The following is a 26020-nucleotide window of genomic DNA, read 5'->3' on the forward strand; positions in this document are numbered from 1 at the left end:
ATCATTCTAAAGGTAAATGTTTCCTGAATAGCCCAGTTTACTAGCTTTTATTTATTTCTTCAAAATTAGGGCACAAGATAAAATAATTTCATGATAGGTTAAATCCATTGTTGGTTTAGACCACATGCGTGATCTTCCACAGAGTTGGACTGAGTACTACTTATATATTACTCTCTCTCTCTCTTTGGAGACAGGGTTTCACTTACTTGCCCAGGCTAAGTAGAGTGACGCGATCATGGCTCACTGCAGCTACCACCTCCCAGGTTCAAGTGATCGTTCTACCTCAGTCTTCCAAGCAGCTAGAACTATGGGCATGTGTCAAGATGGCCAGCTAATTTTTGTCTATTTTTTGTAGAGATGCCAGTGGGCGGGGGGTGTCTCACTGTGTTGCCCATGCTGGTCTCCAACTCCTGGACTCAAGTGATCCACCTGCCTCAGCCTCCCGAGGTGCTGGGATTACAGGCATGAGCCACTGTGTCCAGTCCACTCTTTCTTTTTTAAAAATCTATTTTCTGTGAATGATGAAATATTCGGATTCTTATTTTTTAAATTTTTTTTTCAGGCTTAATTCACTTTATTTTTCTTGTATAAAAACCCTATGTTGTAGCCACATCTGAAGCCTGGGTCCGCTGCACCGAGACTCTGGTGTGGGTCTTGACGAGGTGGTCAGTGAATTCCTGATAGGGAGACTTGGTAAATACAGTCTCCTTCCAGAGGTCGGGGGTCAGGTAGCTGTAGGTCTTAGAGATGGCATCAAAGGTGGCCTTGGCGAAGTTGCCCAGGGTGGCAGTGCAGCCCCGGGCTGAGGTGTAGCAGTCATCGATACCAGCCGTCATGAGCAGCTTCTTGGGCACAGGTGTGGAGACGATGCCAGTGCCCCTGGGTGCAGGGATGAGGCGCACCAGCACAGAGCCGCAGCGGCCTGTCACCTTGCAAGGGACGGTGTGGGGCTTGCCGATCTTGTTCCCCCAGTAGCCTCTGCGCACGGGGACAATGGAGAGCTTGGCCAGGATGATGGCCCCACGGATGGCGGTGGCCACCTCCTTGGAGCACTTAACACCCAGACTGACATGGCCATTGTAGTCTCCGATAGCAACAAACGCCTTGAACCTGGTGCCCTGGCCGGCACGGGTCTGCTTCTGCACGGGCATAATCTTCAAAACCTCATCCTTGAGAGAGTCCCCCAGGAAGAAATCAATGATCTCAGATTCCTTAATGGGCAGGGAGAAGAGATAGATCTCCTCCAGGGACTTGATCTTCATGTCCTTGACCAAGCGGCCCAGCTTGGTGACAGGCATCCACTCCTTATCCTCGGCCTTGCCTCCGCGAGCTCTGCGGCCTCGGCCACGGCCCCGTCCACGCCCGCGACCCCGGCCCCGGATGCCACTGCCGAAACCTCCGTGGAAGCCACCGCGGTTCCCCATCCCATGGCCACCAGGGCCTCTGGGCCCCCCCGCTGCACCGGCGTCATCCGCTATTTGGTGTTTTCTCGGAGAAGAAGCAATTTTTAATTTAATTTAATTTTATTTTGGGGCAAGATCTCATTTTGTTGCCCAGGCAGGAGTACAGTGGCACCATCGCGGCTCACTGTAGCCTCGACCTCCTGGGCTCACGTGATCCTCTGACCTCAGCCTCTGGCTGATTTTAAAAATATTTTGTAAAGATGAGGTCTCACTATGTTCCCAGGCTCGTCTCAAGATCCTGACCTCAAGTGATTCTCCTGCCTCAGCCTCCCAAGGTACTGGGATTACAGGTTTGAGCCATTGTATCTGGCAGGACATTTTTTTTTTTTGAGACGGAGTTTCGCTCTCATTGTCCAGGCTGGAGTGCAATGGCATGATCTCGGCTCACTGCAACCTCCGCCTTCGAGGTTCAAGCGATTCTCCTACCTCAGCCTCCCAAGTAGCTGGGATTACAGGCGTGAGACACCACTCCCGGCTAATTTTTGTATTTTTAGTAGGACGGAGTTTTGCCATGTTAGCCAGGCTGGTCTCAAAATCCTGACCTCAGGTGACCCGCCTGCCTCAGCCTCCCAAAGTGCTGGGATTATAGGCATGAGCCACCACGTCCAGCCTATTTTTTGTATTTTTTTTTTGTAGAGACGGGCTTTTGCCATGTTGGCCAGGCTGGTCTTGAACTCCTGGGATCAAGTGATCTGCCTGCCTTGGCCTCCCAAAGTGCTGGGATTACAGGTGTGAGCCACGATGCCCGGGCTGTCTTTTGTAATCTTGACATTTTTGAAGGATATAGGCCAGTTGTTTTATATAATGTCCTTTAAATTGGGTTTGTCTGGTGTTTCCTCATGATTGGATTCAGGCTATGCATTTTTTGTCAGGAGTATCATGAATGTGATGCTGAATTCATTTCAGTGTATCATATCAGGAAGTATGTAATGTTGGTTTATTCCGTTATTGGTGATGCCAATTTTAACATGATTTAAAAAAATGATAGCATGTGACCTAGATTTGAAACAATCTCTGTCTTCCCTTTCCCTAGCCAATGTGATTAGATCAGGGGCGGGCACTTGACCTAATTCAGGCCAGTAAAAGTTAGGCCCAGGGCTTTTGTTCAAACTGGATGAAGAGAAATTCTCTCTTCTGCCACTTCTACACCTGGGAGGAATGTAATTTTTGAGCTGCAGCAGCCATAATATCGCCATGAGGGGAGGGTCAGCCTGAGGATGAAGATACAGAGCTGAGAGATAGAGAAAGAAAAACCAGGTCCCTGTGACGTCATTTAACTATCTCCATCAGCCACACCTGAAGCAAAACCTACTCCATGGACTTCCCATATACGTGAGTAAATAAATCCTTTTTGCTTAAGCAAGGTTGGATAGAGTTTTTGCTTTTGCTTTTTTCGTCACAAACCAAAGAATCCTCATAATACGATTATACACCTCACTCATTTTTTTCCTAAGAACATGCCAGATCAAAAAACCTGAACATCTGAGTAGCAGGAAACACAATAAGAGATAGCTTGGCAGGAGATAACATTTGGACAAAAAAAGCGACTCAAAGAATGGGTTCTTTTTAGCTACAGATGCTTCCATGAAGGTCTTGGGGCTGCATTGATGTAAGAGTGGGCATTTTTCCCTGCAGCATTGTCTTCCGAGAGAATAAGGTTTTTCCACAATATAGAATAAATTCCTAGCTATGGATTGTTTGACAACCTTGAATAGCATTTGTAGGGCCAGTGGTTTTTATCTTCTAACCAATAGTCCTTCTGATCTTGTTGACTTCTACGAAGCACACCAATGTAATATTGAAGAAATAGACAAGGATGCCACAGGACTTCAGAGTAAATGTAGAGTAAAGCCAGGGCTGAGCCAACAGTGCCGTCTCTCAGATACCTCAGTCTTCTGAATTTCACAGGGGAGGTAAAAAATCATCTTAGTGCCCTTTTAGTTTTAAACCAGGATACATAGTTCCATGATCCCATATTTTGTCATTAATCTGAGTTATCTCATCATTTTATCTTTGAGAGAATTACGTTACAAAGAATAAATTTTGTAGCCAGGCGTGGTGGCTCATGCCTGTAATCCCAGCACTTTGGGAGGCCGGGGCAGGTGGATGACCTGAGGTCAGGAGTTCGAGACCAGCCTGGCCAACATGGTGAAACCCTGTCTCTAGAAAAATACAAAATTAGCTGGGCGTGGTGGCCCGCACCTGTAGTCCCAGCTACCCAGGAAGAATTGCTGGAACCCAGGAGGCGGAGGTTGCAGTCAGCTGAGATCGCACCACTTCACTCCAGCCTGGGCAACAGAGTGAGACTCCATCTCAAAAAAAAAAAAAAAAAAAAAAGAATCCATATTGTTTATCCTCATCAAGTACCTAGCCTAGGACCCAGTACTTAGCAGATGCTTAATATATTGTGGTTGAATGAATGGAGAAAGCAATAGATCAATTAATAATTTTATTGCTTCTTCAATTTGTTTGGCCCTAACTAGCCATTAACTCCCACCAGTCCAGCCTGCTGTTCTCTCACTTTGTGCTTCTACCCACACCACCCCCAGTGTTAGCTTCCTGGGTTTTGCTTGATGCAGCTTCTATCATACTGTGATATCTTGTAAGTTCACCTTGCCCTTCACCGGGATCACCATAGGCACCAACTTTATTATGGCCTTGTTTTATTGTCTCTTCGTACAATATGTTGGCAATAAAACTTATTTATAATACTCACTTGGGAACTTGTAAAAAACACTTTCTCTCTCTCCAAAGCAGTATTGTGTCTCTCTACGTACTTTCTGGGAAATGCACTGGTTATAGAATGCTTCAGTTTTCCCCTTTGAAACTCAAAGCAGAAAAATGAAGTCACATAGATAAATAAAAATTTATTTTCATCTGTCAGATTACAATTTCTGTAATTTCCCATATAATCTGAAGTCTTGCTAATTCTCCCTCTGCAATATCTTTTATATCAGCCCTGCTTTCCTATCCCTATAGTCAGTGGTGTTCTGGAGCCAACTGGCAGCAGCTTGCGAAGAGCCAATTGTTAAATTTTCAGAAAGCAGGCAAGTTGGTTGTTAAACTGTTGGCAGCTTGAAATTAGCAATATTTACACCACGGAAATCAGCAAATGCTACAAATCAGCTCCTCCCCACCTCTACTCAGAACTGAGCTGATTATTAGATATTTGCCATCATACTAATATGTGAGGGTCTTTCCTTGATTAAAGTTTTTTCTACCTTTTGTCTGAACTACTATAATATCCTACTAACCAGTATTTCTTTTTTTTTTGAGACAGAGTCTCGCTCTGTTGCCCAGGCTGGAGTGCAGTGGCGCGATCTCGGCTCACTGCAAGCTCTGCCTCCCGGGTTCACGCCATTCTCCTGCCTCAGCCTCCCGAGTAGCTGGGACTACAGGCGCCCGCCACCACGCCCAGCTAATTTTTTGTATTTTTAGTAGAGATGGGGTTTCACCATGTTAGCCAGGCTGGTCTCGATCTCCTGACCTCGTGATCCGCCCACCTCGGCCTCCCAAAGTGCTGGGATTACAGGTGTGAGTCACCAGGCCTGGTCTACTAACCAGTATTTCTGCAGTTAAACTTTTCTCTTTCCAGCTGATCATTGTTAGAATACTTTGACTATAAGTAACAGAAAACCCAACCATAGACTTCCTAAATGTAATAAATATTTATTGTTTCACATGACAAAAAGTTCAAAGATAAGGCACTTTTAGGAAAACTCAGCAGCTCAAGGGCTTACCATCTACCTAGATTCTTTCCATTTTCAATCTTTGCCACCCTCATGATGTTAGCATTTCCCCCAGATGACTGTCATCTTTCACATGTCACATTCTCACATCACCACATTTGTACTTATGCCTGTCTTAAAAAGGAAACAAAATCTTCCACGAAGCCTGTTTACAGGCTTCCTGTCAGGTCTCCTTGGCCTGGATCACAACCCATGCTTATTCTTAGATAATGGAATTACCATGATTGGTTCAGACCACTGGTTCCCAACCATTCAGAACCAACTTCTTCTTACATATCAAGTATTTTATAACACTCCTCTTTCCTGAAATGAAAATCAAAGATAATATAACCTGCCCCTACACACACATTAAAAACATACATATAAGCCCTAACCAGAATATAAAGGTAAAATAAAGGTAATTTATAAAGAAAATAGGTATATGCATTTTAATATATATAGTAAATTGTATTATGAGTTCTAATTATTTTTTGCTTTCCCCACAATGGAATTATACATCCCAGCCTGATGACTTGTAATTTACATTGCCTCTTTGACCAACGTAACATGAATGGAAGTGCTACGTCTGAGAAGACGCATGACTTTACCATAACAACAACATGTCTCAGATAGGGGTTGCTCCTTTAGCCTGGCTGTCAGAATGAAAAAGACATGTGGAACAGGAGCAGAGCAGCAACTGATGTGTAATGTAAACAAGAAATAGATTTTTCTTATTTTAAGCCAGTGAGATTTTGGTTTTTTTTGTTACTGCAGCATAACTTATCAAAAGTTGACTAATACAAGATGGTACAACAATATTCTAGCATATAAAGAAGTAGTCTTCACTTTATGTATGTTTTCACTTATATGTAATATTATCATGATCCAGCAGCTTCAGATGGACATGATACAATTGTGTTGTATGAAAAAATTCAGAAACCAAGAGGATATTTCTATTAGTGAAATGATTTTCTGCAATAGTGATCAATTCTTAGTGAAGCTGTAAGTTAAAAAAAAAAGGCATCCCTCTATTACATGATAGTTTACATTCTTGGCAAATAAAGTCTATAGTAAAATTGGGCAAAATTAGTTGTTGCTAGACTCATATAAAGAGATGTTTTACCTATATGAATAGAAGTCATGCATCTATTTATATTACATTCAAAAACAGGCAAAATGTACACATGCTGTTAGAACACATATAGTTATATGACTGGGAAGAGGCATTAGGGTGTGTTCAGTTTGCGAAGATTCATCCAACTGTACAGTTCTGTGTATTTTTCTATATATATGGTTTTTAAATTTTTGTTTTGTTTTTGAGATGGCGTCTCACTCTGTCACCCAGGCTGGAGTGCAATGGCGCGATATTGGCTCACTGTAACCTCCGCCTCCCGGGTTCAAGCAATTCTCCTGCCTCAGCCTCCTGAGTAGCTGGGATTACAGGCACCAACCACCATGCCTGGCTAATTTTTGTATTTTAAGTAGAGACGGGGTTTCGCCATGTTGGCCAGGCTGGTCTCGAACTCATGACCTCAGTTATCTGCCCATCTTGGACTCCCAAAGTGCTGGGATTACAGGTGTGGCCACCACACCTGGCCACCATATATATGTTATAATACAGTAAAGAGTTAAAACAAAGTCATGCATGAGACAAATATTTGATGTGTAGGATTGTTCTATGCATTTCAGAATGTCAAACATTTCTGGTCTCTGCCTATGAACTGCCAATAATGTCCCCTAATTATTATGACAACCAAACCAAAACAAAATGTCCTCACAAATTTTTATATTGCTGAACCCCAAAGTGCCTTAAATTTATACTACTCAAGCCTCATTTCCTGCACTGGGCCCTCTGAAGCTCATTGATTGATATCTGCATAAAATTGGTCTTCTATTGGCCATTGTTCATAGGCAGGGTAGAAGAAGATGATGTATGGGTGTTGGTGTTGATGTCGTTATTGTTGTTGGTAGTGGTGATGGTGATGGTGGTGGTGGTGGTGGTGATGGTGAAGATGGTGGTGGTGGTGATGGTGAAGATGTTGGCAATGGCGATGGTGGAGGTGGTGATGGTAGTAGTGATGGTGGCAATGGTGATGATGATAATGGTAGTGGTGGTGTGATGGTGGAGATGATGGTGATGGTGGCAATGGTGATGGTGGTGGTGGTGGAAATAGGGATGGTGGTGGTGGTGGTGGTGATGGTGAAGATGTTGGCAATGGTGATGGTGGAGGTGGTGATGGTAGTAGTGGTGGTGGTGGCAATGGTGATGATGATAATAGTAGTGGTGGTGTGATGGTGGAGATGATGGTGATGGTGGCAATGGTGATGATGATAATGGTAGTGGTGGTGTGATGGTGGAGGTGATGCTGATGGTGGCAATGGTGATGGTGGTGGTGGCAATAGGGATGGTGGTGGTAATGATGGTGGCAATGGGGATGGGGTGGTGTGGTCATAGTGGTGCTGTTGATGGTGATAAAGGTGGTGGCAAGGTCATGGTGATGGTAATGGTAGTGGCGGTGGTTGAAGTGTGATGGTGGTAATGGTGATGGTGCTGGTGGCGGCAATGGTGATGGCAGTGATCACAGTGATGGTGGTGGCAATGATGATGGTTGTGATGGCAGTGGTGGTTATGGTGTTAATGGCAGTGATGGTGGTGGCAGTGGTGGTAGTGGTTGGGTACGTAGCCATCTGTATCAGCCACAGCATCCTCCACATGCTATCACATACATCTTAGATAACTTTGCCCCAACCCTCAAAATCTGCAGTGGTTTCCAACTGTCTACAGGAAAAACCACACCCTACTTACCTTCTAGGGTAATTTTGAAGTGCTTTTGTTTTCAATGAACCTTTACCTTTCCCATTGCTGAACATGCTGTGGTATCACTATACCTTGCTCCTCCTTCTATTGAGAAAGCCCTGCTCTCATTCTCACTTCTCTAGGTCTTCTTTCAAATGATTCCTCTTCCGTGAAGCAGCGCCATGTCCCAGAGTTAACCACTCCTTTGTCTAGTTTCCCAGAGGGTTTTACTTAAATCTCTCTTTAGCATTTATTTTATTCTGCCTTTTGTGTAGTTAGTTGGCACATGTCTTCTGTAGCCTCCACAGGCCTAGTACAATGATGGGCACTGAGTTCTTAAAAAAAAAGCGTGTTGAATTAAGCGGAACAGGAACACAGCTTCTGAATTTCTCAGAAATCAGCAACCCAATATCCAAAATCTTTTAGCTGGCTGAGACCTATAGTTGTCATCTGGGTAATATAGGCTTCCTACCAATAGCTTCAGTTATAGGTTAACTGTACTTCCCCTTATTTCAGTAGGATTTCATCCTGAACTGGGCTCAGGGAGGGAAATGAAAGTATTTGCCTTCCCTGAACTTCCACAAGTTCACCATGCTTGGGCCCTGTCAATGTGTACATAGAATAGAATAGAACCAACAAGACAGTGGGGGAGGAGGGCTGGTAGCAGCTTGGCTTTAGCATAGCCAAGTTGGAGCAGGCAAGGCCAGATGATACTTCAGTTACAATTCAGTGAGCACTTATGAGTGTCTACTAAGTGCTGACTACTGTGAGAGTCACCAATATCAATTAATAAGAATCTTTCAGCCGGGCATGGTGGCTCACGCCTGTAATCCCAGCACTTTGAGAGGCTGAGGCGGGTGGATCACCGGAGGTCAGGAGTTCAAGACCAGCCTGGCTAACATGGCGAAGCCCCGTCTCTACTAAAAATACCAAATTAGCCGGGCGTGGTGTTGCATGCCTGTAATCCCAGCTACTCAGGAGGCTGAGGCAGAGAACTCGGGAGGCGGAGGTGTGGAGGTTGTGGTGAGCTGAGATCGCGCCATTGCAGTCCAGTCTGGGCGACAAGAGCGAAACTCCGTCTCAAAAAAAAAAAAAAAAAAAAAAAAATGTTTCTCTATTTACTCTAATGGGGGGCAACTCCAGCCTGGGCAACAAGAGCGAAACTCCATTTCAAAAAAAAAAAAAAAAAAAAAAAAAAAAAAAAGACAACCAACAAGTTAGCCAGGCGTGGTGGCTCATGCCTGTAATCCCAGCTACTGGGGAGGCTGAGGCAGGAAAATCGCTTGTACCCGGGAGGCGGAGGCAGTGAGCCGAGATCGCGCCATTGCAGTCCAGTCTGGGCGACAAGAGCGAAACTCCGTCTCAAAAAAAAAAAAAAAAAAAAAATGTTTCTCTATTTACTCTAATGGGGGAGGTGATGTATGTGTCCAGGTACCAGGAGGGAGGTGCAGATAGGAGTTCAGAGAGAATGCCTTTGGGCATGGGTCTCCCTGCCAAGCCTAGGTGTCCTGACTCTGGTCTGCTGTGGCTATCTCACTCACCAGATTTTAAATTCCTTGTGGACAGGGACCGTACCTTATTCGAATTAACTGTCTTCACCCAGTGCCCAGCCTCTTGGGGCCGGGCAAAAATGTGGGACGAATCTCTAAGCAGTGTCCTATCCACCTTCCTTAAAGAAAACTCCACCCCTGTCATTATAAGCCTGTTTCTTCTGCTTCTGAATGGCCTGCAGCCCCAGGTTCCCAACTGTCAGTTCCCCTTGGGCTGGTCCTATTCCTTCCCTGTGGGTTTGAGGTGTCATCCCTTGGAGCTTGGCCGCCAGCGCCAGCGCCAGCCCACCCTTCCTCCCTCCCACCACATCCCCACCCTTCCTGCTGAGCACTGGGTGGTAGCAGTTCAGTCTAGCACTTCCTCTAATGGCTAATGCTTTTGTGGGAGGTTCTGAACTAGGGTTAAAAGACAAAAGCTCTTCCCCCCTCCCCTCCCCCAGTTCTAGTGTTGGTTCTTCTAGTTCTGACGTTCCCGTTGCTGTATCCCTAGATCCCGCCTTTGTTTTAAGCTCCCGAAGAAAGGCTTCCGGAGACTTTGTGACCTCACCCAATTTCCAACATTCCAGATTGTCTTTTCTTTCTTTAAAATCAGTGTTCCCTTCTGAGTCAGCTAGGAGGAGGCCAGAGGGAAACAGTGGGGCTTTCGAAGCTTATCAAAAGCAAACCTTGCTCTTTTGAAAAAGCATTTTCCAACGCAACCTGGGGACAAAGTGGGGTTAAATTTTACACAGATTGCTTACGAGCAAGAGTTAAGTGGCTAACAAGCCATGAAATCTTACGGAGAAGCAGGTAAAGCCAAAATTAAAAACTCCCTCCGAGTCAGCCCATTCTGCGACCCACCTCCTCCCCTTTGCGGCAGGAACTCTACTCCATCGAGGGGCTTTGCTGCAGTGGCACTGCCCACGCATACTCAACTAAAAGACTCAGACCACGCCAGCCATGCCACGAGGTGTGTTTTATTTTCATTATTCATACAAATAATTTTCTATAATATCCCGGGGCAAACCGGAGAATTTGGCAGTCCGATTGGGGGGGGTCCCTTCAGAGACCCACAGGCCGGTGGCATCGGCGCGGAGTGCCCAGGTTCACAGTGCAGCTTGTGGCTCGTGTCCATCTTGCAGGTGGCTCTTCCTCCACATCACGACTGGGGTCTCGAAGAGGACGGGGGTAGGAAATCCTCCAGGATCTTAGGAAATTTCACTCCGCTTCTCCTGCTCAATGGCTGTGGAGAGCGGGAAGCGGGCGCTGGAGCGGAGCTGCAACCCCCACCCGCAACCGAGGTGCTTCCCGGTGTGGGCGAGGCACCCACGAGGTGTGGGGATTTAGAAGGAAGCTTGGGGCTGGGGAGAAACAAGGCGCTTTGTGAAACTGAAAGAGTGGTCGGGGCCGCCCACACCGGGGACAACGGCGGGGTGGGGGGTGGAGGAGTGGGTTTGCAAGGAAGAGCAGGGTGAGGGGCTGGGCTGGGGCGCGGGAGACCGAGGCACACTCACTCTCTTTGGTCGGCAGGGTGTTTTTCTCCTGCGTCTCCGTTTTCTTCAGCTTGGCCTTATCGAAGCTGGCGATTTCCCCCATGTCTGGTTTGTCTGCCATTTTCTTAAAACAATCCTAGTGGGCAAACCAAGGCGCTTGACCTGGGCCTGGGGGCCAGCGTCCCCTTCCGCGCTCCCCGCCGACGCCTCTCGACGTGGCACTCGCGCCAAGGCGTGCCGAGCAGCCCCAAGGCCGAGGATCTGGGCGCGTCCCGCACCCCTCTTCTCGGTCCCAGGGCGTGGTCGCCGGCCCCTGCGTCCGGTCCGAGAAGGGCGCCTGTCGCGGTTGCGGCGCGCCCGCCCGGTGCACCGGATCCGACCCCACCCTGGGTGGGCCCCCCGCCCCGGCGCCGCACTCACCGTGCAGTCTCGTTCCGAGCCCGAGATCCTGGTGCTCCCACTCGCGTTGCTGCAGCAAGAAACAAAAGAGCGGCGCCCGCCCCTAGCCTTATATACGCCGCGCCCCGCCCCGCCCCTCACCCGCCGCAGCAGGGGCGGTGCTGGCACCCGAGGGGCGGGAGCAGCGCGGGCTGCTCCTCGCCCTGCCGCGCCCCCCGCTGGGCTACCAGCCCGGCTGGGCGCGGCTTCTCCCGCGCCGGGCACCCCCAGCTCGCAGTGTGCCCAGCGTGGGGGCTGTAGTCGCCGCCAGAGTGGGCGCCAGGCCCCCGGCTTTGCTTTTGCGGCTACATTTCCCCCTTTCCGGGAATCTGCTGCTCACCCCGCAGAAAGGATATGGGACCGGCGTGGGAGGGTATGTGGTTTTGTGCGTGTGCAGATATGATGTGTAGCCGTGGGTGTGGATGTGCGGGCGTGCACGCGCACTCTGCAGCAATCCTCGCTCTAGGAGACGCCCCACCCCAGTCGCCCCCAGGCCTCTTGCTTTTGCTCCTCCAGAGTCCCCTTCCCTCCCCCACTTTTCCTCTCCTTAGGGAGGCTGAGTCCTAAGGTGGTCCTGCACTAAAAGAATTCGAGCCGAGGGTCCCGTAATGGAGCGGGGGGCGGGGGGGGGTGTAGGGGGAGGGGGGATAGGTTTCCAGCGCTCTTTGCTCAGGTTGGGGGCGGTTGCCTTCTGGTCAGTCGTCCCCTGTTCCCTGAACTGGGCGGTTCCAGCAGGATCGTTGGCGTGGCGGGTGTTCCTTAAATGCTGTTAGACGCATTGTGTGAAGGGCTGTGGTGGGAACGGGGCGTCCCGAGAAGGCTCGCAGTGTGCCTTTTCTCGTCGAGCTCCTAGAAACACTGTATCAGCGGGTGCGGTTTTCCTCTTTGAAGTTAACCTTGAGGATAATAGAGACCCACATGCCTACAAACGTTCTTGTTTTTCTTATTAACTCATTGTAGGAGTGGTATACTGCAATTATTCACATCTTTCTTAGAAAAGTTGTATTTTCAGCCTGTGCAACACCGTTAGGTAATAAGTTCCATAAATTACCAGCCCAGGAGTTAAGGCTGGTCATTCTTTTATTTGTCCTGACCTTTCCTTTTTTAAGTGTGAAGTATTACCAAGCTCTTTAAAGTGGGATTTGGTGGTGACATCCTAAATTCGGTCCTGATTTTATTTATTTACTTTTTTTGAGACAGGGTCTCACTCTGTCACCCAGGCTGGAGTGCAGTGGTGTGATCACGGCTCATGGCAGCCTGGACTTCCCCGGTTCGAGTGATTTTTCCACCTCAGCCTCCTGAGTAGTTGGGACTGCGGGCGTGCACCACCACTAGCGGCAACTTTTGTGTTCTTTTTGTAGAGACGATATTTCACCATGTTGCCCAGGCTGGTCTCGAACTTCTGGGCTCAAGCCATCTGCCTGCCTTAACCTTCCAAAGTGCTGGGATTACAAGCCTGAGCACCACTCCCCGCTTCTCCCCTCCTGATTTTACCTGCTTTTCTCACGTTCCTTCAGTTTGGAACAGTGGGAAGAGAGCATAGGCTTGTGTGACCTTGGGCAAATCTTTTCCTTAGTTTCTTCATCTATAAAATAGCCTTGGCATAAACTTAAGTGAGATAAAGAAGAGGCATCGAGTGGATACTTTTTTTTTTTTTTTTTTTTTTTTTTTTTTAGCAGGGTCTCTGTGCAGCGGTGGGATCACAGGTCACTGCAGCTTTTTTTTTTTTTTTTCTTTTTTGAGACGGATCTCACTCTGTTGCCCCGGCTGGAGTGCAGTGGTGCAATCTCAGCTCACTGCAACCTCCGCCTCCCGGGTTCAAGCGATTCTTGTGCCTCAGCCTCCCAAGTAGCTGGTATTACAGGCACGTGCCACCATGTCCGGCTAATTTTTGTATTTTTAGTAGAGACGGGGTTTCACCATGTTGGCCGGGCTGGTCTCAAACTCCTGACCTCAGTGATCTGCCCTCCTTGGCCTTCCAAAGAGCTGGGATTACAAGTGTGAACCGCTGTGCCTGGCCTCAAGTGGATACTTCAGATAGCAACCTCATTAGAATATCACACTTATATTTGATGAGTGCATTGGTTAACTTCTGCTGCAATATGCCATGTAACAAACCACCCAAAACTCAGGAGTTTAAACAATTATTTATTCTTGTTCCTATATGGGCAGGTCAGATGGTGCTGGGCTGGGCTGGGCTGAGCTTGGCTCCAGACTTTGTATTGGGTCTAAGTTTGCTCCACAGGTATCTTATCCTCTGGCTGATTCTTTGGTGATGGCAGAATAGCAAGAGGGTTGTACTGCAAGATAGTGTAGAAATGTTAAAGTGTCAAAGCCTGTCATATCCTGTCATGTTTGCTACCATCCTATTGGTCAAGCCCACCATCAACAGAGTGGGGAAAATATTCCACCTATGGTAAGAGAGGGAGGGTAGTGAACATTTATTGAATGAAAGTGGAACTTCACGTCAGGGTCAGCAAACAACTGTAACACACAGCCCCCAAAGTGGCTTAATGCAATACAAGTTTATTTTCTTTTTTGTTTTTTGAGATGGAGTCTTGCCCTGTAGCCCAGGCTGGAGTGCAGAGGCATGATCTCGGCTCACTGCAATATCTGCCTCCTGGGTTCAAGTGATTCTCCTGCCTCAGCCTCCCGAGTAGCTGGGATTACAGGCATGCACCACCACGCCCGGCTAATTTTGTATTTTTAGTATGGATGGGGTTTTACAATGTTGGCCAGGCTGGTCTCGAACTCCTGACCTCAAATGATCCACTCACCTCAGCCTCCCAAAGTGCTGGGATTACAGGTGTGGGCCACTGCGCCCAGCCTACAAGTTTATTTTCTACTCATGCAGCAACATTCTGTGCTGATGTTGCTGGTCAGGCAATTCTTTTCCATCTAGTGACTCCGGAACTCAGGCCCCTTCTCTCTTGTTACTCTGCTCTCGTCTAGGTCCTTGAAGTCCACACCATCCAGCCAGTGGATGGGGAAAGAGGAGAGGCTAGAGGACCACACTAGAGTTTTTATGGACCAGGCTTGGAAGTAGTCTCCATTACTTTCGCTCTCATTTCTTTGGCCAGAGCTCATTCACTTGGTTTCACATAACTGCAAGGGAGGCTGGGAAATATAGTCTAGCTGTCTCTAGGAGAAAAAGAAAGCAGGGTTGGGTGGTCTTGGAGAGGTCTCTGCCATACACTGTTGAAGGATCTGCTAAATCGAACGTAAAAATATCCAGATTTTCAGAGACAGTGATTCTTTGGAGGGTTTCAATGGCACTTGACTCCTTTTCAGTTGCAATGCCAATAATTGTTTAGGTATTATTATAATACATTCCCGGGCCCCACCTTTGACCTGGGTGTAGGAATATTCAATTGTACCAATTTGGACCCATGGTGAACTTTCATTCCCGCTTCCCTTTATTGAGAAAACAAAGGAATTGACTTCTAAATACAGCTATGGAGACATATGTTTGGAGACTGAGTAAGTATGCAAGACTCCCAAACAAGGAGCTTTAGGGGGACTTGCAGACAGACATTCCTTATTCTCGCTCAGTGCAGCCCTGCGGCCCATCTCTACCATAGCAGGCAGCCTCTTAGGCATTCATTGCTTAAGGACAACGGTCAAAATCTATGTCTCAGCCAGTCCCATGGGCAGTGGTTTTAAAACATCTGCATATTCTTTGACATTTTCCCACCATTTCTTGGGTACAGACTGGCCTTAGTGACTTTCTTTTAGTGAGTAACACATGGAAGGAATGATGCTTTGTGACTTCTGAGGCTAGGTCATAAAAGACCACATGGTTCTTTCTGATGTTCTTTCAGGATGCCTCCAAGTTGTGAGAAAATCAAGCATCTACAAGGAAAGGCCACATGTCGGCATTCCAGCCACAGCCTCAGCTGAGGTCAGAGCTAACAGCCAGCATCAACCACTAACCACACAAGTGAAGGAGACTTCGAAGCTTCAAACTGCCCCAGCTAATGCCAAGTGGAGCAGAGATGAGTTGTCCCTGCCGAAATTGCAGACTCATGAGCAAAATAAATGTAGTTGTTTTAAGACACTAAGTTTGAGAATGTTTTGTTACACAGCATGAGATAACTGGAACACCATGAGGTAGATAAATTATAACCTGGTGATTCCAGGCACCCCGATCTCATTTGGGGATTTTTTTCCTAGTTACTTAAAGTAACACACATATACTTATTCAATAAATGTTTATTGAATGCTCACAAAATATCTGGGAGCATTCTGGCTGTGGAAGATACAATGAAACTCTCGAGTTACAAGTGTAGTGTAGTAAATGACTCAAAGTCAGTCAATAATATTCACGGTCATGCCTTGTATTCACTTATGACTTGGGGTGCCATTTATATGTGACAACATTTCAGCTTGCTGCTGGGAACAGATTTTATACTGTTCACAGATGGAATAGACAAAGCTGAACTACTAAACTGCAATGACATTGCCATTTTCTTTGTCAAGAAGGATGTTCTGGAAAATGTAGAACTAATAAGAGGAACTAAGAAAGTCTTGATGACTATCAACTTGGTGGTCAACTTTGGAGGCTTGCCATGGGGCTTCATTCCTCAGACTTGTCCAACTTGACACTTTTATCAGAGACTGGAATGAGGATGTAGATAGAATAATGATTATGTTATGAAGGATGAACCTCTAAGCTCCAAAACCAGCTGGATACCGTAGAGAAATGAACAAAATGTGATGAGATAAACCTGATAGAGACAGATGTGGAAGCTTCCTGGCTCTAATATGAATCCTACAAATACAGGGAGAGATGATTAACAGGGTTAACTGGCAAATGGCAGTGAAATTTGTGATTGTATGGATAGGAAGAAAGAGTCCAGTCCAGATTTCCTTTGTGAGAAAACCATTCACTCCTGCTATAGGACCTTTGCCCTCATTTATGCTCTTCTTGGCCTAAACATATGCATTGCGCACATTTTTCCTTCATTTAGGAACCTGCTTAAGTGTCTCTTTCCTCAGAGAACTCTCCTTGGCCACCCATATAGGGCAACACCCTTGCCATTCTGTTGCTCTTTAGTGTCTTTCATTTTTCTTCATAGAATCCATCTCTAACCAATACACAAGTAAACATGCTACACATTCATTTCTTTGTGTATTGTCTATGTCCTGCCATAGAAAATGGGAGACCTCATCTGTCTCGTTCACCATTGTATCTCCAGCACCTAAGGCAATGCCTGACATATAGTAAGTGCTCAGTCAATATTCTTTGAACAAATGCATAAACCTGGGCCGTTTCCAGGCAGAGCAAAAAATGCTTAACTTCCTAATTGAAATGGAATGAGCTGCTTTGGGGGAAGTGATCAGTTCCCTGTCATTGGAGGCATTCAATCAGAAAACACTATCCTCAATGAGAAGAGGATAGCCAAGTATTTGGACTGTTATAGAGATGGGCCAGAATAGGCTCACGAGTGAGGAAAGCTTGCCCTAGATGACCTTCCTGGTCCGTCTATTGCTACTATTCCATTTGTGAAACAGTCTCCTTCTGAGTGCCAGTTTTGCCAGCCTGAAAATTTTACCAGCCTGAAAATAGTTGCTAGCCTTACACAAAGGAGGCAGGGGAAGCAAAGAAATCAGGATGTGAATTTCATATTTTCCATACCATGAAAATGCTGTATGTTTTTGTAGGTCATGGGGCTTAAGGGCTCATCCAAGATAAAATTGTGAAGAAAATAAAATGGGCCTTTGGGGTTCAGCCTCAGCAGAGATTGTTCTGCTCTGTGGAGAACAGTGTGGATTAGTGCCTATGTAAACCTTGGCAGTTGCTTAGGTAGCCCAGGTGGCTAAAGGCCACAGTGTGAGTGGGAATGTTACTGTTTGATTTTCCATCTCTGCTGTTAGAATAGCGATGATGACAGCGACTTACATTACTGAGCAGATACTGTGTTCCAGATTTGGCAGTAAGGACTTCACATGTATTATCTTATTTAATCCTCGACAAAATAGTGTGAAATAGCAGGATTTTGAACATCTCTGCTTTATAGTATAGGTATCTAAGGCTTGGTCGAGGTCACACAGCTGGCCATTGGCATTGCTGGGACTTGAATCCCAAGTCTGGCTGATTCCAAAGCCTGGGCGCCTCACCACTGCACCGCCCTTGCCTAGACCCTGCGGCAGAGTTTGCAAACTGCCAGCCTGGATCCAGCTGGCATATGTATTTTGTCTGGCCACACTAAATTTAACATAAACTTCAGGCAACCCCCAAACATTGGAAGATTTCTGTACTGAAGATCTAGTAGCACTGGGTCTGTATTTTCTCATGGCAACACCACAGTGAACAGCTGCCCCCTTGAAATGAGGCATGTCCTCTTCACTGTACTGGATTTCTATCATTCCCTAATGTCTCTCCAGCATGGAAACAAGGAAACAAGTGTCAATTGCTGCTTATTATATTTGGGTTGGTGTTCTGCTTATAGTACAGAATTTTTTTTTTTCTTTTTTGAGATGGAGTCTCGCTCTGTCACCCAGGCTGGAGTGCGGTGGTGTATTCTTGGCTTACTGCAACCTCCGCCTCCCAGGTTCAAGCAATTCTCCTGCCTCAGCCTCCCTAGTAGCTGAAACTACAGGCATGCGCCAGCACGCCCAGCTAATTTTTATATTTTTAGTAGAGATGGGGTTTCACCATGTTGACCAGGCTGGTCTCGAACTCCTGACCTCAGGTGATCCACCCGCCTTGGCCTCCCAAAGTGCTGGGATTACAAGTGTGAGCCACCGTGCCTGGCCAGAAATATTTCTTGACCCTTGGTCTCTGTGTGAGCCAGCCTTCAAGATGGCCCCAGCAAGTGCCTCCTATTCCCATCCTTGTGAAGTCCTCTCCTCTATTGTACTGGGGTTGTCCTGTGTGACTGATGGCATATGGCAGAGATGATAGTATGGCATTTCTGAGATTAAGTTACAAAAGACTGTAATTTCCATTTTGGTGCCTGGCTCTGTCCTTCTCTCCCTTGGATTTCTCATTCTGGGGGAAGCCACTTACTGAGTTTTGAGCAGGCCTGTGAAGAGGCCCATGTGGTGAGGAACTGAAGCCTCTGGCTAACAGCCAGTGAGCAGCTGAGACTTGCCAACAACTGCATGAGTAAGTGAGGAAGTGGGTCCCCTAGCCTCAGCTAAGCTTTCAGAGGACTGCAGTCCTGGCCGTGGAGTTGATTGCAACCTCATGAGAGAGCCTGATCTAGAAATTATTCAACTAAAGCTGCTCTCAGAAACTGTGACTTTCTGTTTTATGTTGCTGAGTTTTGGAGTAATTTGTTTCTCAGCAATAGATAAACTAATTCACTCTCAAAAATAGGGAGAAAATACATAGAGACAGCAAGTAGAACAGTGGTTACCAGTGGCTGGGGGAAGGGGAGAATGGGGAGTTCTTGTTACTGGTACAGAATTTCAGTGTGAGATGATGAAAAAGCTCTAGAGACGAATCATTGTGATGGTCATCCAAGAATGTGAATTCACTTAATGCCACTGAACTGTACACTTAAAAATATAAATTATATGCTATGTATATTTTACCACAATAAAGAAAAAAGTGAAAAAAATGAGGAGGAAAGATGGAACAAGAGTGCCATGTGATTCAAGAAAAATAAGAAAGCACATTTATTTGTGAAAGTAAAGAATATTTGTATCATTATAAAACCTGCCATAGTAAGAGATTTGACTGTACATGGGAAAGATGAGTGACACCAATCTTAATGAACCAGGCCCGTTTTGCTTCTTCATATGGTCTGCCTGGCTCCTGTAGGTCTCTGAGTCAGCTAAGCATACTGTAGAGCAGTGGTTTAAAAATTTTTGTTGACCTGAGAGGTCACTCTCACTCCCAAGAAGTACATTAAGTACCTTTAATATTGTTACCCAGTACTCACATGAGCACTCACAAATGAAACAAAAGTTTCACTAGAACAATATTCACCCTTACTCTGAATGAAGCACTCTGACCTTCTCTGTCCTATTCTATTCTTTTTCATTAATTTTTTTTAATGTGAAATAATGATAGATTCACAGGAAGTTGCAAAGATAGTAAACCGAGGTCCCTGGTATCCTTCTCCCAACTCTTCTCAGTAGTAACATCTCACATAACTATAATAATTCAAATCAAAACCAGGAAATCAACATTCATCCAATCTATAGACTATTTCCATATTTCACCAATTTTTACATGTATTCATTTGAGCATGTGTAGTTTCAGGCTTTTATTTATTTATTTATTTTTTTGAGACAGAGTCTGGTTCTGTTGCTCAGGGTGGAGTGCAGTGGCATGATCTTGGCTCACTGCAACCTCCGCCTCCTGGGTTCAAGTGATTCTCTTGCCTCAGCCTCCCAAGTAGCCGGGATTACAGGCCCTTTTTTTTTTTTTTTTTTTAAGTAGAGATGGGGTTTCACCATGTTGGCCAGGCTGGTGTCGAACTCCTGACCTCACGTGATTCACCTGCCTTGGCCTCCCAAAGTGCTGGGATTATAAGCATGAGCCACTGGGCCCAGCCATAGGCATTTTTATTACCTGTACAGAGTTGTATTACCACCATCACAATCTAGTTACAGATTTATTCCATCACCATACAAGGAGTCCCTCATGTTACCCTATTATAGTCCCACACATCCCTACCCATAACCCTTGGCAGCCACTACATAGTGGACCCTGTCTCTATATTTTTTAAAAAGACAAAAACAAGATCCATCCAAGTTGTTGAGTACTTCATACACTTTTATTTCTTTGTATTCCTATAGTATGGGTGTACTGCCTGTTGAGGGACATTTTGGTTGTTTCATATTTGGGCTATTAAAAATAAAGCTGCTATGAAGATCTGTGTGCATTTTTGGGGGTGGACGGAAGTTTTCATTTCTCTGGGATAAATGCCCAGGGTTGGGAGGCTGGGACTACTGGATCATTTGGTAAGTGTGTGCTGAGTTCTGTAAGAAAATGCCAAACAATTTTGCAGAGTGGTCATATTGTTTTACATTTCCACCAGCAATGTAGAAGAGATCCAGTTTCCCAGCATTCTCACCAGTACTTTGTATTGTCAGTGTTTTAATTTTAGTTACTCTAATAGGTGTGGAGTGATATCTCATCATGGCTTTAATTTGCATTTCCCTAATGGCTAGTGGTGTTGAATGGTTCCTTGCCATTTTATCATTTTACTAAAAATGCTGATTATGACCTGCCAGTCTGATTTTATTACCCACTAATTGGCTGTGACTAGCCGTTGAAACACCACTGTAGAGGGATCCCTTCATCAGTGGCTTGGCGTCTATTGTTCAGAAATCATCCCTTTCACATCTAAGCTCTCCTTTCACCTCCACAAGACAGATGTTTCTGAAATTTTATGTGTAACTCGGATGTTCTCTGGAATCTGACCAAGATCTAGCTAGAAATGATTCCAACTCCTTTTTGATGCTTCCCCATGATTTTTCTGAATTTTCAGGCATATTCTGTTCTTATAGTTATTTCTCATCTCTTAGAGTTTCTGTGTCTCCACATTAATGCACCTCCATACGTAGATAGCCCTTGGCCGTGATTTCCTTTTTCAGAGGAACAATATACGGCTGGTATGTGCAGTACAACTTTTATCAGAGGTTTTTGGGTTATGGGGAGAGACAGACATATCTTTAATGACACAACTTTGTGCTACTGGGGACCCTCCTGTGCTTCTCCCAGGTATTCCCAAACTTACACTATCTCCACCTACCCCCCAACATAATTTTTTTTTATTTATTTATTTTTGAGAAAGGGTCTCGCCCTGTCACCCAGGCTGGAGTGCAGTGGTGTGATCACGGCTCACTGCAGTCTCAACTTCCCTGGCTCAAGTGATCCTCCCTTCTCGGCCTCCGAGCAGCTGCAACTACAGGCGCCTGCCCAGTTATTTTTTTTAATTTTTATTTTTAGTAGAGATGAGGTCATGTTATGTTGCCTGGGCTGGTCTCTAACTCCTGGCCTCAAGTGATCCTTCTGCCTTGGCCTCCCAAAGTGTTGGGATTACAGGCGTGAGCCATTGCACCCTGCCTCCTGTACCCTTTCTGATTCTCTCCTTCTCTTAATTCTTTCCCTTGAGAAATACCAACTCTCCTCTTTCTCCGCAGTAGAATAGTGTACTTGTTCAGTGTACAGCAGAACAATGTTCCTTGCTTCCTTCGTTCTGGCTGAAAGGAGGTTTTTGGGCCTCCTTTCCTACTACCAGCAGCTAATCCCCAAAGACAATTCCTTTCCTCAGTGGAGTTTTGGTGCCAGCTGCTAAGATAATACTGCCCCACGGGAAAACATAGAAACTTCCTGAGGCTAAGTTTGCACGGCTGGTTGGTTTCAACACACAGGAATGAACTGGCTCTGTGAAGAGGGCCCCAGGGAAGGCCGTCCAAGCCAGGAATTTAGGGAAAGTAGCAGTTAGATCTTGGGGAATTTTCCAGGTTAGGAAGGTCAAGGGGAAGTCTGACTCATCAAGAGCCCCCGACCTCCATGACTCTGCCAAGAAAACAGGCCCCGAGATATGTCAGCAGCAGAGGATTTGGCGGCAGATGCAGCAAGGATGGAGAGGATAAGAGCCAGGAGAACCTCTTCTTCCTGACAGCCATGAAGCAAGGACGCCCCTGAGCCTTGAACCTCTCTGGGGAGGAGAGAGAGAAGGAATCACTCAAGACCAAGCATTTCTGCGGGGAGACTGAGTGAAGCCTTAGCAGACTGCTTCAAACAGGAAGAGACTGAGTTTCCTTTAATCGGCTCACTTACTACCCATCTGCCAGTGTGGGCACCCAAGCACTGCCAGACAAAAAGCAAGCTGCGTTTTTCTTTCTTTTTAAGTATGGGTCTTAGTGTGTACATTTTGACCTCTTTCCCTGATATACTGCATACAATTTAAAAATCTCTCCCATGTGTTTTTTCTTTCTCTAGTCCCAATGTCTGTATGTTTTCTGTAAAGGAAGTACAGTGTACAAGTGATCCCAGCCCCAATATGGTGACTGGCTGGGTGACTGTGTTAATTATCCTCTTTAGATTGCAAGGAACAAAGACTCACTTGGGATCCCTTAAGCAAAAAGGGCATGGCAGTTTAGGTTTCCCTGGAAGCAAAATCAGACAGGTTTAATGTGCAGGATATTTATTAAGGAGTTCCCTTGAATTCACTCCTATTGAAGCAGAAGAAGGAAGTGGGATTGGGGAGAAGGAGAAGTCAAGCTAGACAATGTAGGCTTAATGACACCCTCAGTACCCCCAACACCGCAGGGGACCTCTGAAGCTAATGGGCTGAAGCAGATGGGCTGAGATGGGCTGAGACTGTAAGGGCGAGGTGGCTCTCTGTAGCCAAGGCAGTGCTACAGAGAATGACACCTGGAGGCTATCTGCTGGCAACATTCCTAGCCAGCTGGTTCTACAAGTCCTTTCTTGAAGGGGAACCTGAGTAGTCCCTTGCAGTGTCCATACCAGGGGACTTAGGCTAAGAATGCCCTAGGGCTGCAACTAGACTGCTGCCAGCCGCCCCCGGGAGCTCTGAGTTTCTCCCTTGCCTGCTTTCCTGACCCTTCTGCTCTCCCTATATACTGTCTCTGCTTCCTCTGTGCACCTGGTCTGATTTCTCCTGGGTACTACCTGGATGGCCCTTACCGTGTTCTGATCAAATGCTGGAGGAGCCATTTACACTGACCTAGGACGGTGATTCCCAAACTGTGTTCCACGGAATTCTAGTCCTGGAGCTGTTACTATATCCTTCAAAAGCTGGGTGATATTTATATATGGGTTCATTGTACTCTTTTGTCTTCTTCTTATATTATAATATAATATATATTATATATAGAGAGAGTTCTTTATATATATGAATATATAGAATATATATAATATATAGAATATATATAATATATAGAATATAGAATATATATCTATATATAATTATATATCTATATATAATTATATATGTATTTATATATAATATAATATGTATTATATATAAAAGAGGATATAGTAATATATATATCCTCTTCCTCATATATGTAATACATCTCCTTCTTAAAGAAAATGCTAGCTGGTAGTGAGAGGTGGCAGTACAGGGAAATGGGTGAAAGTTTGGACTCTAAAGGTAGACTTTGTGAGTTTGAATCCAACACCTGCTAGGTGTACAACCTTGGCCAAGTAACTTAAGCTCCCTGTGCTAAGCTTCCCTGATCAAGGGCTGCACACAGGGTGGCTCCTGTTATGTGGAGATACTGGGTGACTGGCGTGTTCATGGCAGTTATTTTATGAAAACTATAAAGTCTCAAGCCCAAAATGTATTTTAATAAAACGGTATATATATGTATACAAGCACCAACTGGAAAAAATAATATTATTGCTGTCTCATTTCTGGGAGGCTGTAAAGCATATTTTTCTTAGTAGAGAAAGACCTTTCCTTGGAATAAGCGTGTTCATGCACTTTTGGAGAGAGGCTCCCTTTTAAGCCGGGATTCTGGCCCATGAGGAAGTTCTACAGGGGCCATCGCAAGAAGGAAAGCAGATCTTTGACCCTCCCATGGCCACGGCGGCCTATGGTCTGCAGGGGGAGGGGACCTGGGCAGACAGTCTTCCTCAGCTAAGGCCACTAAGATTAGTCTGTGAGGCCAGGCCCCATATTGATCGCCACTCATGTGGCAAAAGGAACTTCCTACCCAGGAAACAACAGATCTCTGGCAAGGAAGAAGGAAGAAGGAAAGAACACCCCACACTTCCTTTACCCAGGTCATAAAATGACCAGTTGCCAGATGCCAGGACAGTATTCCGACAGAGCCTCGGGGGCCAAGTGGGGGTCACGGCAGTCAGCCAGCCAGATCAGGGCAGGGGTTGCTGTTAGCATGTTGCCTCTCTTGGAAAGACTGGCCAGGCATGGGGGCTCGGCTCTTGAGGCCACTGTTACTAATGAACGAGTTGGACTAACAAGAATGGTAATCCTGAGGTTTTCTGCAACATTCATTTTCTTCACTGCCCTATTCCCTGCAGCATTATTTATGATCATGAAAAATGGCAAACAAGCCACGCTGTGGGAAGTTCTTCAGGCATTAGGAAGAATCAGTAGATCGTTATGTTTTGAAGTATAAGGGACACTCTCAATTGGACTGGCCACATAATACATGCTCAAGAAGTAGCCAGTTTTAAAAAAATCATTAAAATTAAAGAGATTATCAAAGATGTGCTTGTTATTTTATGTATGTATGTATGTACATATGTATGTATGTATTTTTGAGATGGCAGAGTCTTGCTCTGTGGCCCCGGCTGGAGTGCAGTGGCGAGATCTCGGCTCACTGCAACCTCTGCCTCCTGGCTTCCAGCGATTCTCCTGACTAGCCTTCCGAGTAGCTGGGATTACAGGCGCCTGAAACCACGTCTGGCTAATTTTTGTATTTTTAGTAGAGATGGGGTTTTGCCATATTGGCCAGCCTGGTCTCCAAGTCCTGACCTCAGGTGATCTGCCCACCTCGGCCTCCCAAAGTGCTGGGATTACAGGCGTAAGCCACTGTGCCTGGCTTGTACTTGTTATTTAAAAAAAAAAAAAAAATCAGAAATACAGAAGCGTACAGAGTAGAAGCAGAAAGACCCTCTTTCCTTCCCTCCCCCACCCCACACCCATCTCACTCCCTCCTCAGATAAGTCATTGATTTGCTGTCTTCACATTCTAGAGTCTGCAGATCTACCGCATTTGTAACTTTCAAATTCTAAGGATTGTTTCATTGTTTTAATGTTTCAGTGACCAGCTCACTGATTCCCTAACTGCGGTCTGTATGCGCGTGTGTATTGAGTCAATATTTCCCAAGAACAGATTCCTTTCCTGGAATTTCTAGGTGCTAACTGCCTTACAAAAAGCTTTCACAGCTGGGTGCGGTGGCTCACGCCTGTAATCCCAGCACTTTGGGAGGCCGAGGTGGGTGGATCACCTGAGGTCAGGAGTTTGAGACAAGCCTGGCCAACATGGTGAAACCATATCTCTACTAAAAATACAAAAATTAGCCAGGCATATTGGCTCATGCCTGTAGTCCCAGCTACCAGGGAGGCTGAGGCACAAGATCACTTGAACCTGGGAAGGGGAGGTTGCAGTGAGCCGAGATCGCGCCACTGAACTCCAGTCTGGGCAACAGAGTGAGACTTGATCTCAAACAACAACAACAAAAACAAAACTGAAACAAAACAAAAAGCTTTTACTTTCCTATTGCATATTGCCATGCTTCTATTTTTGCCAGTTTGAGAGGTGGAAGTGTACCTGTTTTAATTTGCTTTTAAACATTATTTTATTTAAAAAAATTGTGGTAAAATATACATAACATAAAATTTACCATTTTAATCATTTTTAAGTGTTCAGTTCAGTGCTATTAAGCACATTCACATTGTCAGGCTATCATCGTTATCCATCTCCCACATTAATTTGCTTTTATACCATTAGCTAGTGAGTATTTTTTCATTTCTTCATGCACTATTATATTTCTCCTTCTTTCCTTTCTCATTTTCTTCTTTCCCCCCTTTTCTTTCTCCTCTTACTCCTCTCTTTTTTTTGTCTTTTTATGATCTCTGCCAATTTCCCAAATAGCCTGATAACCCTTT

General features: G+C 45.6%; 2 protein-coding genes across 3 annotated transcripts; both read right to left on the reverse strand.

Moving 5' to 3' along the window:
* Positions 1 to 209: 209 nt before the first annotated feature.
* On the reverse strand, positions 210 to 1493 carry LOC100969047 (small ribosomal subunit protein uS5-like). Its single transcript, XM_055107744.2, has one exon. The coding sequence runs from the start codon at positions 1422 to 1424 to the stop codon at positions 597 to 599; it is 828 nt and encodes a 275-aa protein (XP_054963719.1). The 5' UTR covers positions 1425 to 1493; the 3' UTR covers positions 210 to 596.
* Positions 1494 to 10478: 8985 nt separating this feature from the next.
* Positions 10479 to 11624, reverse strand: TMSB10 (thymosin beta 10). Of its 2 annotated transcripts, XM_034953456.3 has the most exons (3): positions 11431 to 11624; positions 11032 to 11146; positions 10479 to 10760 (listed from the first exon to the last, which is right to left on the reverse strand). In XM_034953456.3, exons 2-3 carry the CDS (start codon positions 11129 to 11131, stop codon positions 10726 to 10728), a joined length of 135 nt encoding a protein of 44 aa, XP_034809347.1. In that variant the 5' UTR covers positions 11132 to 11146; positions 11431 to 11624; the 3' UTR covers positions 10479 to 10725. The 2 variants fall into 2 exon arrangements, with proteins under 2 accessions (XP_034809347.1, XP_063450900.1); XM_063594830.1 differs by having other exon boundaries at positions 10479 to 11146; positions 11431 to 11600.
* Between the last annotated feature and the right edge of the window lie 14396 nt (positions 11625 to 26020).

The sequence above is a fragment of the Pan paniscus genome, chromosome 12 (assembly GCF_029289425.2).
Source record: "Pan paniscus chromosome 12, NHGRI_mPanPan1-v2.0_pri, whole genome shotgun sequence".
NCBI classification, from domain to species: Eukaryota; Metazoa; Chordata; class Mammalia; order Primates; family Hominidae; genus Pan; species Pan paniscus.

Excerpts from the sequence above, each read along its gene's own strand:
- TMSB10 (XM_063594830.1), bottom strand. The coding sequence starts at position 11,131 with ATGGCAGACAAACCAGACATGGGGGAAATCGCCAGCTTCGATAAGGCC.
- LOC100969047 (XM_055107744.2), bottom strand. The coding sequence starts at position 1,424 with ATGGGGAACCGCGGTGGCTTCCACGGAGGTTTCGGCAGTGGCATCCGG.